At 45.6% G+C, this 14,168-nt stretch overlaps 1 protein-coding gene across 5 annotated transcripts in view; it reads left to right on the top strand.

The window, feature by feature from the left end:
• Positions 1-14,168, top strand: part of WDFY3 (WD repeat and FYVE domain containing 3) — a 2,538,776-nt gene that overhangs the window by 2,368,275 nt on the left and 156,333 nt on the right. For all 5 annotated transcript variants that reach the window (XM_069630405.1, XM_069630406.1, XM_069630403.1 and 2 more), the window contains one exon: positions 709-805. In XM_069630405.1, coding sequence (XP_069486506.1) covers positions 709-805 — 97 coding nt within the window. The remainder of the gene's footprint in view (positions 1-708; positions 806-14,168) is intronic.

Genomic DNA, 14,168 nt, shown 5'->3' with positions numbered 1-14,168 from the left:
TTCACATTTGCCTGACCTGCCTCCCAGCAAGAGAGTAATGGTACAGTACTAGAGCATATTTATATATTTTAAAAAAAGGAACTGCATTGCACACACAACACTTAAAAATAACAGGCCAGAAAAAGAAACAATCAGAGGACATCGAAGAGTCTGTGATCATGAGTACTGGTACACGTAGAATAGGAATAGTATGAAAGGAACGCTGATGCCCTATTATTTTCAACTTTGAAAAAACAAATGCTGCACTTCAATCCATTCACTAGATGGCGGACTATACAAAACATATATATGACAAATATTACTTACCAGTACTAGTCTTTCTGAAGATTATATCTGCTTAGAATCATGTGTTTGTGTGTGTGGTTATGTCCGTTCACTTTTTGGGAGAACATTAGGAAGAGAAGGATTTTCTTTGGGGTTTTTAGGGGCGTGGAGCATCGTCTAGCTACAGCATTAATTTGTGGTTTCTAGATAAGGTTTGCAATCCACAGGCCACTGGCAAACAGAGTGGCTCCATACATACTCCTTGGAGGCTAAGATCGCTTAGCCATGCTCCCAGTTTAACTCCACCCACTGTAATGTGGCCTTGGGCTCACAAACCCCTTTATTATTCAACTTTGTTTAATGGGTACTGTTTACTGCTCATACATATTATAGGGATACTCGTTCTCCAAGGTGAATACTGTTCTGTTGTTTTTCTTTTCATAGTTCTGGAGGATGGAGTTCTTGCAAGTGCCAGAAACGCCAGCACCTGAGTCTCCGGAAGTTATGGAAATACCAGATATCTGTGCAGAGGCGCAAATAGGTTTGTATTTCAAATGTTTATTTGGCTTTGCTGATCAATAAACTTAATACAGCATTTTAAAACAAATTAATTATGAAGCCAGTCAACCTTGTATAAATGGTTCATTGGGTTGCACAAATGTTGATTGCAAACTCTTATCAATGAAAAATGTAAATGCATTTGGAGGGGGTGTTGTGATAAATATGCCAGGAATGAAACACACACTAGGAATTGGAAAACAATGACGATTGAAGCGAGGTGGAAATAATATTTGTTAATGCTCCCAACGTCTACAGTGACATTTTGGTTGTCACAAATATATTGAATGTATAGGGTTATAGCCTTAACACTTCTACTTCCTTTTTGATACTACCTATGTGGTGGCCAGTTTACAAGTGAACACTGAAGCTCTTCTTTGGATTCTTGTTCACAAAACCTTGATACTATCCTTAGTGAAGTAATGGGTGTTCACCAAGTTTGTCCAAAACTCTCACAATGTTAACAAAGCAGAGCAGTCTGGCTTTACTCTTGGGAGTGAGTGGACTAATATCAAGGTACACATAGGACATACACTTCAAAATCCACTGCCTATAATATACTGTCAACATATGTAAAACACTGGCAAATTAGTACTATAACGGAAGATGAAAGCCAACACTCACTGTATGTGTAAGTAAAAAGGTAATGGTCTAAAGAATGTTTCCTTCTACCTCCAACACCTAGTGTAATAGACAAATCCTAACAGGGTAGTACTACATACTGTATAGGCGAAAGGCAGAGGGAAAAGGACTTAACAATTTGGCACATCATAATAGTCACTGCAACAGGTAAAAAAAGGATGGTGCTGTACTGGATCAAGTAACAACCGAGTTGACACACAAAACATAGGCAATTTACAAATTGTGTTTTCTAAATCACTTGCATGGTGTGGCTCATTTTCCCCCAGCACCCTCCCAATCCCAGCACCCAGCCTCCAGCATGGGACAACAGCAGAGCTGCCACTTGAAGCACCCGCAAACAAAATTTGAAATACAAGCATATCTCTTGTTTTCATTATGGTAAGATGGGATTTCAACGCTTTCTCTCACTATTTTGTTCTCATGGTATCCCATCACTATGCAACTTTTACTTCCCCGAATCTAAACCTGTTCATCAATCCACAACCAATACTTTGGTTTAGCTACATCGTCATTCTTCGTCAGTTAAGAAGGGTTAATCCAAATGCCTCCCAAATTAAAATAGATAACTAGGTCTCTTTACCTGTTTAACAAAGCACATTCTGTAAGACCCAAGCATAGTTAAATTATTCAAGAGCATGCAGCAAAAGGTGCAACTTCACTTTTGTCCATACCTGAATCCAATAAAGTAGGTATCACAAACGGGCATCGCTTCAACAAACCAAATACCCAATTCATCACATATATTAAAACTGAAAATGTTTTTAGGTAACACCTATATGTAAGCGGGTAAGCATGCACCAACATGTGTTACTCCCTCTGGTCCCCCCGTGATGTTCCCTTGTGCCCCCCCATTCTCGCACACAGGTGTTGCCTGTTTTGCTTGATTCTTCTGCCCTCCTCCCCCCCTCACCCCACTCAAGCCTACTTCTGCAGGAGTCTGTCCTGATACATTCTGGTTTCACCATCACCGTCTTGTGGCCAATGCTGGATTTGACTTTTATGGACTTCATTCATTCATGGTGCGTCACCCTTTCTCAACTCTCATGCTGAACTTCTTTTGCATCTTGTACTCATGGTGGCCCTGAATCATGCTGTTCCCATCTTCATCTTGTATCCTGGCTTGCAACGTTATGTGTTACTACTGACTTCTGCAATTGTATTCACTCTCCCCTCTTGCTACTCCACTCTTTTTGACTGCTAACTCTCTATTCTCCTCTTCTTTGCCTTCTCCCTTTTCCTATCTCCTCCCCTTACTTTCTTCTATGCACTTACTCTATCAGAATTGTCCCTGGACTTAGTATGATAGCAAACTTGTCTGTCTCCTCCTCCCTCCCCATACTGGTTTTGTCCTCCCCACGCCCCCTCCAGCACTATCTAAAATGTCGTCAGGCCTAGTATGATAGTCGCTTGTTTTGTTCCTCCCCTACCTTTCTGCACCCCTCTCCCTCGCCTCTTGTTTTTTTCCGACTCTACCAGAAATGTCGTCAGGCCTAGTACGGTAGTCGCCTGTCTGTTTCCATTTCCTTCCCACTCTCCCCCTCCCTTCCTTATCTATGTCTTAGCTCTTGCACTATCTGAAATGTCGTCAGGCCGAGTACGATAGTTAATTTCACATCCTTACTGTTCATGGCCTGTAAGAATGTCATTGTTTTTTACCTCCCTTGCCTCGAAGCGCTTAACTATCGTATCATATATCATGTTCTAAAGGGCACCTGGGCTTTAGAACATGGGCTTAGATTCTGCAAACTATTGAACTCCAAAGCAAAGTGCCAAGTAAGGTTTCTGACTGCTTTGTGTGAGAAATCTATAGGTGTCTCCCTGAATAGTCCCTGGGGATCTGTCATCCAGGTGGCCAGGACACTGCCATCGCTATTGGATCCAGTTCCTGGGGGTGAACAGGTACGGGAGGATCACCTGGATGGGGGGAGAGTGGAAGTGGGTCACCGGCGGGTGGGACACGGTTTTCCTGTTCTCATCTCACCTTTTCCCCATCCTACCACATAGGATACTCAAACTCTACCCCCCCCCCCAACCTTTCCCGACACACACACTTTATCATGACACAAAAAACAATGGACTAACACCAGAGCCGTTTACCTGACATGTTCCAACATAAGGGTCAGACAAAATCAGGCAATTGACCAGAATCACACATGTGACGGCCCTCTTCCTTCCCCACAGGGATAAAAGGTGGAGCACAAGACACACTCCAAGCAAGGCAGACCGTACGATGAGACAGCTATCCCAGGGCGGCAGTTCAAGAGGAGGAGAAAGACGGTGAGTACCAAAGTGGCGAGCAGGAGAGAAGCGACCTTGCCCTTTTCGAGACGGACCCACAAAGCCTCCGTGAAAGATATGATATGATATGGCATTTATAACGTGTCTATATACAAGTATTTCAAGGCGCGATGAGGCAAGGGAGGGGAACAGAGGGAGACAGAGACAATAATCCTACTAGGCCAGGTGACATTGAGATCACGCAAGTGCAGGGGAAAGGGGGAGGGAAAAACGGGGAGGGGGAAGTGCAGTGCATAGGATAAACAGTAAAAAAATGAATAAAAACAATAAGAATAATAAATAAGAGGTGCGGCCAGCTGTTGGCAGGTAAAGGGTAAGTGCAGACATCAGGTGTCTGTGCTGGTAGGGGGCTGTAGGGATGCAGAAACCACCCCAGAGTGCAAGGGTTGTTACAGGGGCAGTGCAGGTGTGCAACTGGAGGGGATGACCTAGGCCCGAGAGCAGAGGGTAGCCAGATGACTAGTGCAGTTTCAGCCAGGAGTTGAGCAGGGGAGAGGAGGAGAGAAAGCAGAAGCAAAGAGGAAGGTCTTCAGATTCTTCCGGAACTGGAGATGGTTCTCCTCAGTTTTCAGAGAGGCAGGGAGGCTGTTCCAGAGGAAGGTCCCAGCCGAAGAAAGAGATCTACCACCAACTCGTTGCTTGGAGAAGCGACTGACCCTGAGGGAGTTGGAGGCAGATGAGCGAAGAGCTCGAGAAAGAAAATATTTAGGAAGAGAAAGTTTAAGGTATTGAGGCCCCAGGCCCCAGAAGGCCTTGTGGACAATGCAGATGGTTTTAATTCTTGCAGCCACTGGGAGCCAATGAAGAGATTTCAGACCTGGAGAGATAAGATCACTGGGCTTGGGGCCAAGGATAAGTCTTGCAGTCCTGTTCTGGATGAGTTGCAGAGGGCGGAGAAAAGATGCAGGCAGATTTAGAAAGAGGCTGTTGCAGTAGTCCAGCCTAGAGAGAATCAGAGCTCTGGAGACAGTGAGCTTCTGGGGGAAGGAGAGGAAAGGAAGAGTACCTCTGAGGAGGTGCAGCTGGTAGTGTGACTTCTTAGAGACGTCAGAGATGTGCGGAGAGAAGGAGAGTGCGCAGTCGAAGATGACCCTGAGGTTTTTAGCCTCACAGGAGGGAGCAGGGAGAGGGCCAAGAGAGGCCAGTCAGAGTGACAGGAAAGGAGGGAGCGGGTGTGCCGATGAGGAGAATCTCGGTCTTACTGGCATTAAGGCTGAGATCATTGGTGGCATACCACTCCTGGTTAGCAGACAGTCAGAGATGAGAGAAGGAGAAGAGGTGACTGAGGGGAGACATAAGACCGCTAACAACAGCCAGCATTTGTTGCAGCAGATATCAATGGTATACTGTGCCCTCCTACACTGATAATCAGGACAGGGTGACATGCGTGCTACTGTGGTACCATCCTTGACTCCAAAGGCAAGAAAAGCCAAGCGGCTCATCACAGCTGGTGAGTCGAAAGGAAAACCGATAAGAGACTGAACCGTGTTGAATGAAAGGTGCGAGTGTCAAATTAAGGGGAATCAAAGAACTATTAACACCTCAGGGGAAAACCAGCTGCAGAGGGGTCCGGCACCATGTGGGTGCTCACTCAAGAGACTCTGGTTGATTTCCCTATTGTTGAAACTACCGATACCAGATGGCCTTAGGAGAGCCACAAGGAAAAGATCAAAGTGGTCATACAGGGGTCTAGCAAAACCCCCTGTACAGTCGAAAGTCTTTGAAAACAAGAATTGGAAAATGAAGGGAAGCGAATCCTACAAAGTGCGAAAGTAGAAGGACTTGTGAGGCTGGCAAATTTGAACCCGACAGAGGGATGCCTGCAGAAAAGGCAAAGCATGATGCCCCAATGAGCATTGTGTTGACAAGAGTGAACCCGACAGTGGGATGTCTACAGTGGATTTTCTAAAAGGCCATTAAGACTTGTGAATGCAACAGGTGAAATTGTTTAGGAAAAAGCCATAGTGAACCGGGCCGAGGGAGGCTAACATTCAAGAAGGGTCTGAACACGGAAGAGTGGGATCCAGGGATGAAAAGGCATCACCCAACGTACATACAGAACAGAACTTTTGGTTTGGTTGTTTTGAACACCTCAGGTCCTAAAAGGCAAGAGACTTTTTTGGTATAAAAAGAGACTTAACCACAGAAGATCCTGATACCTGAGAACCTAACTGCACTCTCGTGCTGGGAAAGCTCGAGAGTGTACTGTGCTCAGGAGGCGCCTTGTCCCATGCTCAAAACGTGGGGAAGGGAGACCCCTGGCTACCACATGCTGACTGATCATTTTGGGAACACTTCTTTCTTTCTTATGAACCCGATCCCACACTCTTTTTGTATTTAGTTTTAACGACTGGCAATAGATTTTATTTTTGGCAATAGATTTTATTTTTAGTATAGGCCCTTTTATTTGACAAGATGCCACTAGGACTTCCTTATTGTTATATGCTGGTCGTAGCTTGCTCCCATCTTATATTTAGGTTTAGATTAGACATTTTTCCAACCTACCTATACAGTTTATTAAACACCCTTGAACTGTAATCACTGGTCTATCTTTCTGTTGCTACCATGAGTTCCGTACATGTGGTACAACATTTTTCCAAAGTAATGCCCCTTGAATCTGCACTGAATGTCTTGCTAAATTGGAGCACTGCACCACTGATGTCGCAGGACAAGGTCACAGTGTTGTGCGACGCAGGTGCACAGGAGACGCTGCCCTTCGATACGTAATACGTTGCACCTATGTCCACGCAGCCAAACCTTTAAGACCCGAGGATCGGACCCTCTGTGGCAAAGCCCTTGCAGGACAATGCTGTGGTGTTGTGCGATGCAGGTGTTAGATGACAGAGGGATAGCGGCGCAGAGTGCGAGCATTCAGCTCAGCCGTTGACCATCAGCGACCAAAAGGTAAGAAAGGTGCAGGAAGGGGGAGCAGTCACCACTGCTCTCAACTAAACTTCCCAGCTTTGCACGTATTTCCACCTAACTGTCTGACATAATCGTACTCTGTCTCTACGCAACCCTAGGCTCTCCCCTCCAGCAGTTAGCCGTACTTTGTATTTTGCATCCTTTTTCTAGGACTTCTCTTTTGTGGTTACTATTGTACTGTGATCTGTGTCCCCTCTCTAGGTCCCTCCTCAGATGTGGTTAATGTTGTACTGTGATCTGTGTCCCACCAGGCTCCCTCCTTCTCTCTAGGTCCCCTTTCTTCTTGGTTACTGTTGGTCTGTGTCCCATTAGGCTCTCTCCCACTCCCTAGGGTCTCATCGACTGTGGTCTCTGTTGTACTGTGAACTGTCCCCACTAGGTTCTCTCCCACTGTCTAGGACCCCACCACTCTGGGCATACCGTTTGTACTGTTGAGTGTACCTGTCTGCCCCTTCTGTGTGTTCCCAGCTGTGTGACCCCCCTCACCCTCTCCTCTGCGCATCCTTAGTTGCGCGGCGCTGGGCTGTGCTCGCTTTCGCTCCCTCCTTCTACTTCCTCCTCACATCCTCTATGGTGATTTCCGTCTCACCTATCTTCTCCAACTGCTATGCTATCTCCTATCCTATCCCTCTCACTAGGTTGGGAAGGAAGAAGTTCAAGAGGGACATCCTGCTCTCCAACCCAGGCCGCCCTATCCCTGCTACCTACATCAGTGCTTCCTCCAGACAGACTTTTAGTGACATCCTCTTTGTGGTTGCCTCTCCAAGCCAATGGACCCTTCACATAGTCGGTGCTCTCTCTACTTTTCCTCCTCTCCCATTTTTGGTGGAACTCGCTGGGAGGCCCTCTTGGCCCCCTTCCACTCCTCCAAGACCATCATTAATGTCTATCTGAATGGCACCATATTGGTCCAGGGCCCTCAGCCCCATCTCCTCCTTTTCGATAGGCATCTGCTACCAGTACCTCTCTGGCTCCTCCACCACCTTCTCCTTCTGCAGCCTCTTTGACTCCCTCCTCCATCAACTCTCTGGCTACTTTGCCACCGCCTTCTACCACCTCTGCCCACTCCCGGTGCCCTCTACCACTTCCGCAGGGCGTACCTCAAGCATGTACCCATCCACGGAAGTCTTTCTCCACGTCGCTCCTCTCTCTCGCTCTGTTGTCAAACTATGTGATTTTTTTCACTTTTTGTAGGTCGCCTAGCAAAAAGACAGATTCTTTTGGGATGATTTTAGGCAGCATACAAAAACCACACACACACACGCCACCCTCCCCCCTCTTCTCCCTGGATGCTGCTACTGGGTCCTGGCGTGACAGTTCGATTTAGAAAGACCGCTCCATGCAGTCATGGAGCAGTCTTTCAAAACCGTTTTTATATGATGTTTAAAAAAAAATGACCTCTCCACTTTTTACCCTCTGGACGTCCTTGCCCCTGTCATGTCAATCCCTCTGAAGCCTGCCTGCAAGTGCAACTCTTGGTATGACTCCGACCCTTGCCACCCTGAAACGCAAGTGTAGCATGGCTGAGAGGAAGTGGAGGGCATTGGGCACATCCTCTGTCAAACTGGCCTGCTGCCTGCTCCGAAGGCAATGCAGACTCTCTGTTCTGTCCAAGAAGAGACCCCACATTCAAGCCTGCGTCAGTGCAGCCTCTAACAACATGGCCAAACTCTTTAAAATCTGCAAGGAGCTGGCCAATCCTTCTGCAGTCTCCACCTCTCCAGTTCCCTCCCAGGCTCTCTGTACGGCTCTGGCTTCTCACTTCCCCACTAAAACTCAGGACATCCGGTCCTCTCTCTCCTCTTCCTCTACCTCTCTTGGCCCTCCCTCTGGCCGCCTCTGCCTCTCCTCCTCCCTTCTCCTCTTTCTCGCCAACTACAACTAACAATGTTTCTAGACAACACGGCCTAGGTAAGTGTCGTCCAAACAGGTGCTCCCCTACTCCTCCAGATCCATCAAGGACCACATTGACACCCTCGCTCCAGCCTTGGCTGATTTCTGAAATCAATCTTTGGCCGCTGTAATTTTCCCATCTCTCCTCAAGGACTCCCTTGTGCACCCCTTCCTTAAAAGCCTTATGCCGATCCTACTTGTCTGGTAAACTATCGTCCGATCTCCGTCACTCCTTTCCTGGGCAAACTTCTGGAAAAGCTGGTCATCTCCCAGTTTACTCTCCATACTGAATCTGTTGGTCGTCTCCATGACATCAGTCTGGCTTCAGAGCAGCCAGAGGCACGGAACCTGCTCTCCTGAACACATGTGAAGATCTGCTCACTAATCTCAATTTAAGTCTTCCTTCTGTCCTCATCCTCCTTGACCTTTCCTCTGCTTTTGACAGTCAATCAAGCCATCCTGATCAGTCGACTCTGTGAGAACCTGGGCATCACAGATCAGGCCCTGGAGTGATTGTTCTCCTGGACCGACCCTCCCAGGTCCAGCTTGGGTTCTTTCTCTCCACAACCTCTCTCTCCACTTGTGGTGTCCCCCAGGGCTCTAACCTCTAACCCTGGCTCTTCAATGTCTACTTGGCTCTTCAATGTCTACTTGGCTCCTTTGGCCCACGGTATCTTTCAGTGTTATGGGGATGACACTCCACTCTCTTACAGGCTCCCCTCAGCCTCCTCTCCTCTCTCGCTCATTCCTGACTATCCGTGATTCATGATTGGTGCGCCTTCAATGATCTCTGCCTTAATGCCAGTAAGACTGAGATCCTTCTCATTGGGACCCCTACTCCCGCTTTCCCTCTCTCATTCTGGCCACCCCCCTAGGGCCCTCTTCCTTCGCCTGCCTGAGAGGCAAAAAACCTTGGTGTCATCTTGGACTCCACTCTCTCCTTCTCTCCTCACATCACATACCTTGCCAAAAACGCCCACTACCAGCTGCAAATCCTCAAAGGTATTCTTCCTTTTCTCACTTTCCCCCAGAAGCTCACTGTCTCCAGAGCCCTATTACTCTCTAGGCTGGACTACTGCAACAGTCTCTTTCTCAATATGCCTTCCTCTACTCTCTGAAACTGATCCAGAACAGGACTTCAAGAGTTGTCCTTGGCCTCAAGCCCAGGGACCGTATCTCTCTAGCCCTGGAATCTCTCCACTGGCTCCCTGTGTCTGCAAGGATCAAGTTCAATACCCTCTGCATCGTTCACAAGGTTTTCTGGGGTCAGGGCCAGGGCCGGGTCCAGCACTACTTCAAACTCTCTTTTCCAAAACACCTTCCTTCTCGAGCCCTTCTCTGAGCCACCTCTAACTCTCTGACGATCAGACACTTCTCCAGGCAGAGAGTGGGGGTAGATCTCCATCCTCTGCAGGTGCCTCCCTCTGGAATGGTCTCCCTGTGCATCTCAAACTTGAACCGGACCACATGAAGTTCCGGAAGCAGCGAAGCAGCTCAAGACCTTCTTTTTCGCCTCTGCTTTCTCACTCTCGCTATCTCCCCTGCTGATCTACCTGTCTGCTGCGCTGACTGGTGGCCTGGGTACCCTCAGAGTCTCACTTGGTTCCAGGCTCCCCACAACCAGTCGCCCCTGCACTGCTTTCAGGCGCACCATGCACTTAGGGTCTGTAACTGTAACCCTACAGTCCCCTGCCTCCTTGCACTTACTCAGAGCTGCGCTGTCCTGGCTGCACTTACTCGGAGCAATGCTGCCCTGGTTGCACTTCCTCTTTCCCACGCACTTCCCTTTCTGCTCCAGCTGCACTTTGCGTTTGCACTTGCACGATCTGAATGACACAAGGCCTAGTAAGATAATTTGTTTTGCGCCTAGATACACTTGTGGATAGGCGCATTATAAATTACTTATGATATCAGAACTAATGCTTGCTTTCCCGTTACAATTTCTGGTGCCCGTGACAGGGCAGCAGACTATAACAGGACATATAATTGAATAATAGCCCTTTGTCTAAATTTCTGAATGAAATTTCGCCCAGATTGTGTGGCGCTCTAGCCCTGGGGAAGAGGGATGCAGCAGATGTTATTGGTCCACACCAGAATTATCGTCCTGAGGCGAAGCTGAGGTCACGTAATGATTATTAGGGACTATAATACCTGTTACAGGCCTCTCTCCATGACTGTAATGCCACTATCATATGGCGAAATTAGAAAAAAACAGGATAATACACAAAGGGAAACAGCTGGTGAATATGCTCAGAACATTGCAATGAGCATTGTCCTGGAGGGATGTTGGCTTAGGGAGACCTTGAGCCATGATGCAGAATGTTGGAAGAGAAACGCCAAACTTTGTAACAATGGTTAAGGCCTTCTGTTGACCAAATGATCAGAATCACCCACAAATGTTTTAATATTCGCACCTGGTGAAGGGCGCTGCCCACCTACCTGCTGGACCAAAACTTTGTGATCCAGTCCCGGTGCTCCAACCCGCCTGTAGCTGCTGCCATAAAAATCGAAAAGGGACTAAGTACCTTTTCTATTTGCTATAGCATTGGGCATCTTATTTTTTACTCTATTCGCACCTGTGATTAACCCCAGGGTGTGATAGCAATCGCCTCTGCATAGGGGGTGTTCAGTGTTGGTAACGGCATTGAGCCTTTGCTGAGGCCCTTTTTGCTCAGGCCTACCTATGCTCAGGCGGACTGATATACCGTTACCGGCCCGGCATGCCTCCCTAAGCAGAGGTGATTGCCAATGTTCGCTCTAAGCTGTGCGCTTATCCAGCTTCCCTCTAGGTACCGGTCAAAAGAGTTTTAGCAGCTCACAGAGACAATTACCACCTTCCTAAAAAATAAAAAGGCATACATTTAAGTTGGTTGCAATATTAATAACGTTCAAGCACGAGAATTTCTATAGCCAATGGTGCCTTAGCCAAAGCATCGCCCACACTATCTAACCCAGCTGTCAGCTCTAATATTGGATACTGACTAAGTAAGCAGGCTACTTGGATGTGTAACCCCATTCCATGATTCATGTTCTTTGTACATATGCCAAAAAGGCGCTGCAAAGCAGTTCCCCTGCAAGTATATGCGTTCTTAAACTCAAATATTAATTTGCCCTCTAAGTATTTTGAGTAGGCAAATATGGTGGTCAGTCATAATATTGAAAAAAAAATATCGAAAGACAATTATTTTTTTAAAAAAATGTCGAATAAAAAAAATAGAATTCTTTATTTTTTATTTATATATATTTTTTGGGGGTTTCGCAAGTAAAATAAAAGGTAAAAACAAAATAAAAAGGGGGTGGGGGGTTTGTGGGGGAACCCCCCCAATTCGAATAAAAACGTAGTGAAAAAGAAATTCGATTTTTTTTTTTCAACATAATTTTTTCGAAAAAATGACTTTCGACATTTTTGTATTCGATATTATCACTATGGACTGGCAAATACTATGCCCAGCCACTCTTACTTTAGCATTGCTAATGCTACCCTATAAGTGAAAAGCAACATTGCAATGTTATCTACTTGGCCTTCAAGGGATTATTGTGATGGAATATGCCTGGCACTACTCATACATAGCATTAATGCATTGAATGTTCATACAGCTGAATTGCTTTTCATAAAACCTGCATGTTTTCCGAGTTTTAAGAGTTCCATTGTTCCAAGACCTTAATAAATTATATTGTAATTAACTGCTATATGCATATGGTTTCACTGTGTATTTGCATAATCATACCCAACAATATTAGGCCGGGGGATGGTGCAAATAATCTGGTTTGCACTGCAAAATAATTGTGTGTATACATGTCCATGACATTTTCATAACCTGCCCATAATATCATGGAGAGTCTATGAATATTTTGTGCATGCAAACTATTGTGGGTGTGCAAATTGACCAGCAAGTGTTCTACTGCTACAATGTCACATGTTACAGAATCTGTCAACTATTATTGGAGGCCAGCACAGGATCCAAGGCTAGCGGGAGTGGCATAGGAGAACACTCCTTGTTGGTGAAGAACTAATCAGCAACTTTAAAAAAACAGGTTTGAGGTTTGGGCAGTTCAGTGAAGGAAAGGTGTAGTTTATTTGCATTAAAGGATGGTGAACTCTAGTAGCAGTCTACAAAACTAGACCTTCTGTTCCTTTTCAATGCTCAGCTGCTTATGGCTTTTCAATGTAATCATGTGTTCTGTGTTTAGTGCCTCTAGTATCCCCATTCATCTTGTTTAACTGATAACAGTACATTTCACAAGAGTGGCCCCTGGTTACAGAAGAAGACAGTTCATATGGTGTATCTCTGAGCATTACTGCTATTACCTTAAAAACAAGTCTATGATTTTCTTCAAAGGGGGGTCCATAGGAAATCTCAGTGAGGCTCTTTCTGAATTAAGTCTAGGCTGGGACAGGGAAGGGTGGGGAAAACAACTCTAGGCTGTATTATGTGCTCAGTTATTTCACTTCCTATGTCTGGGTTATAAACCGAGATCTGATCAGACTTTACTCCCTGCTTGCAATCAAATTATCCTGTAGGGAGTAGAAAAGTAATAATTTTTGCAAAAGGGATACTTATTAAAAAATGTTCTTTCCCCTTAAAATTCCGACTGGGATCGGGCAGTAATATTAATGGCGCTCCTTCCTACGCCACTGCCCTGATGGCCACTGTTTTGAAAATATCTGTGGAACTTTGTGGGTAGAAGCAGGGTCTAGGCTCAGATGTGTTAATTTTGTTCCCATTTTTGTTGGGCTTATTTATAGTCCCTAATTTTTCATTGGGCAATAGTTCCTGTTTTTACGGTTTAAGATTGGTTGATGACGGTATGTATGACGCTCATCTGTAGGGCTGGTTTTGAGTCAGTGTTGTCACTGCTCTATTCACAGGAAAATGTAATGGTGATGGTAAGCAGTGGCACAGGAACTCTGCTTATCATACTCTGTGGTGTAGTTATTTTAATGCAATTATCTTGAAACACATAATGAAAGGCATGTTCTCTTGGCCCGTGAATTACTTCATTAAAGTGGCGCATTAACTCTTATTTTCTTGTTTTCTGGCGCACTCCTTTTAGCTGCCATTGTTTCAACTGGCAAATAATGTATCATGCCTGGATTTCTTGCTGCCACATCATTTGCTATAAGCATTATTTGTTTTTGTTATACACATGAGTGTTTTATTTCCAATGGCATTAAACATGTTCTGCATTGACTCTGAGCAGCGTCAAAACATGAATAGCCACAACTAAAACTATTGTTTATACTAAGCATACAGTGTTTTCCACATGCATATTTTTCTGTGAATAGGAGTACATTTGCTAGGTAGTATGGCAAATCTTGAAGTATTGACTGGGTGATGAGTACTATTTATGATCACATAGAAAACTTTTTTTTAACCTATATCTTTAGAAAACGTTCTGTAAAATGCATAGTTTGCACTGATTTTTAAAGAACTGCAGAGGTTGGGGGAATTCCCCTCAATTCTCTTTAGGGATGGTAGCTCACTATCTACACATGCTCACAAAATGGCTTACCTCGTTAGTCAGCCTTGTTAGTCAGTTGCACACATAGAAAATAATGTGTGCACAAAAGTCAACCACTATCGCTC

This window comes from Ambystoma mexicanum, chromosome 6q (assembly GCF_040938575.1).
Source record: "Ambystoma mexicanum isolate Mex_15411 chromosome 6q, UKY_AmexF1_1, whole genome shotgun sequence".
Classification (NCBI taxonomy): domain Eukaryota; kingdom Metazoa; phylum Chordata; class Amphibia; order Caudata; family Ambystomatidae; genus Ambystoma; species Ambystoma mexicanum.
Note: the sequence above shows the minus strand (reverse complement) of the source record. Positions and strands in the feature narration are given on the sequence as shown.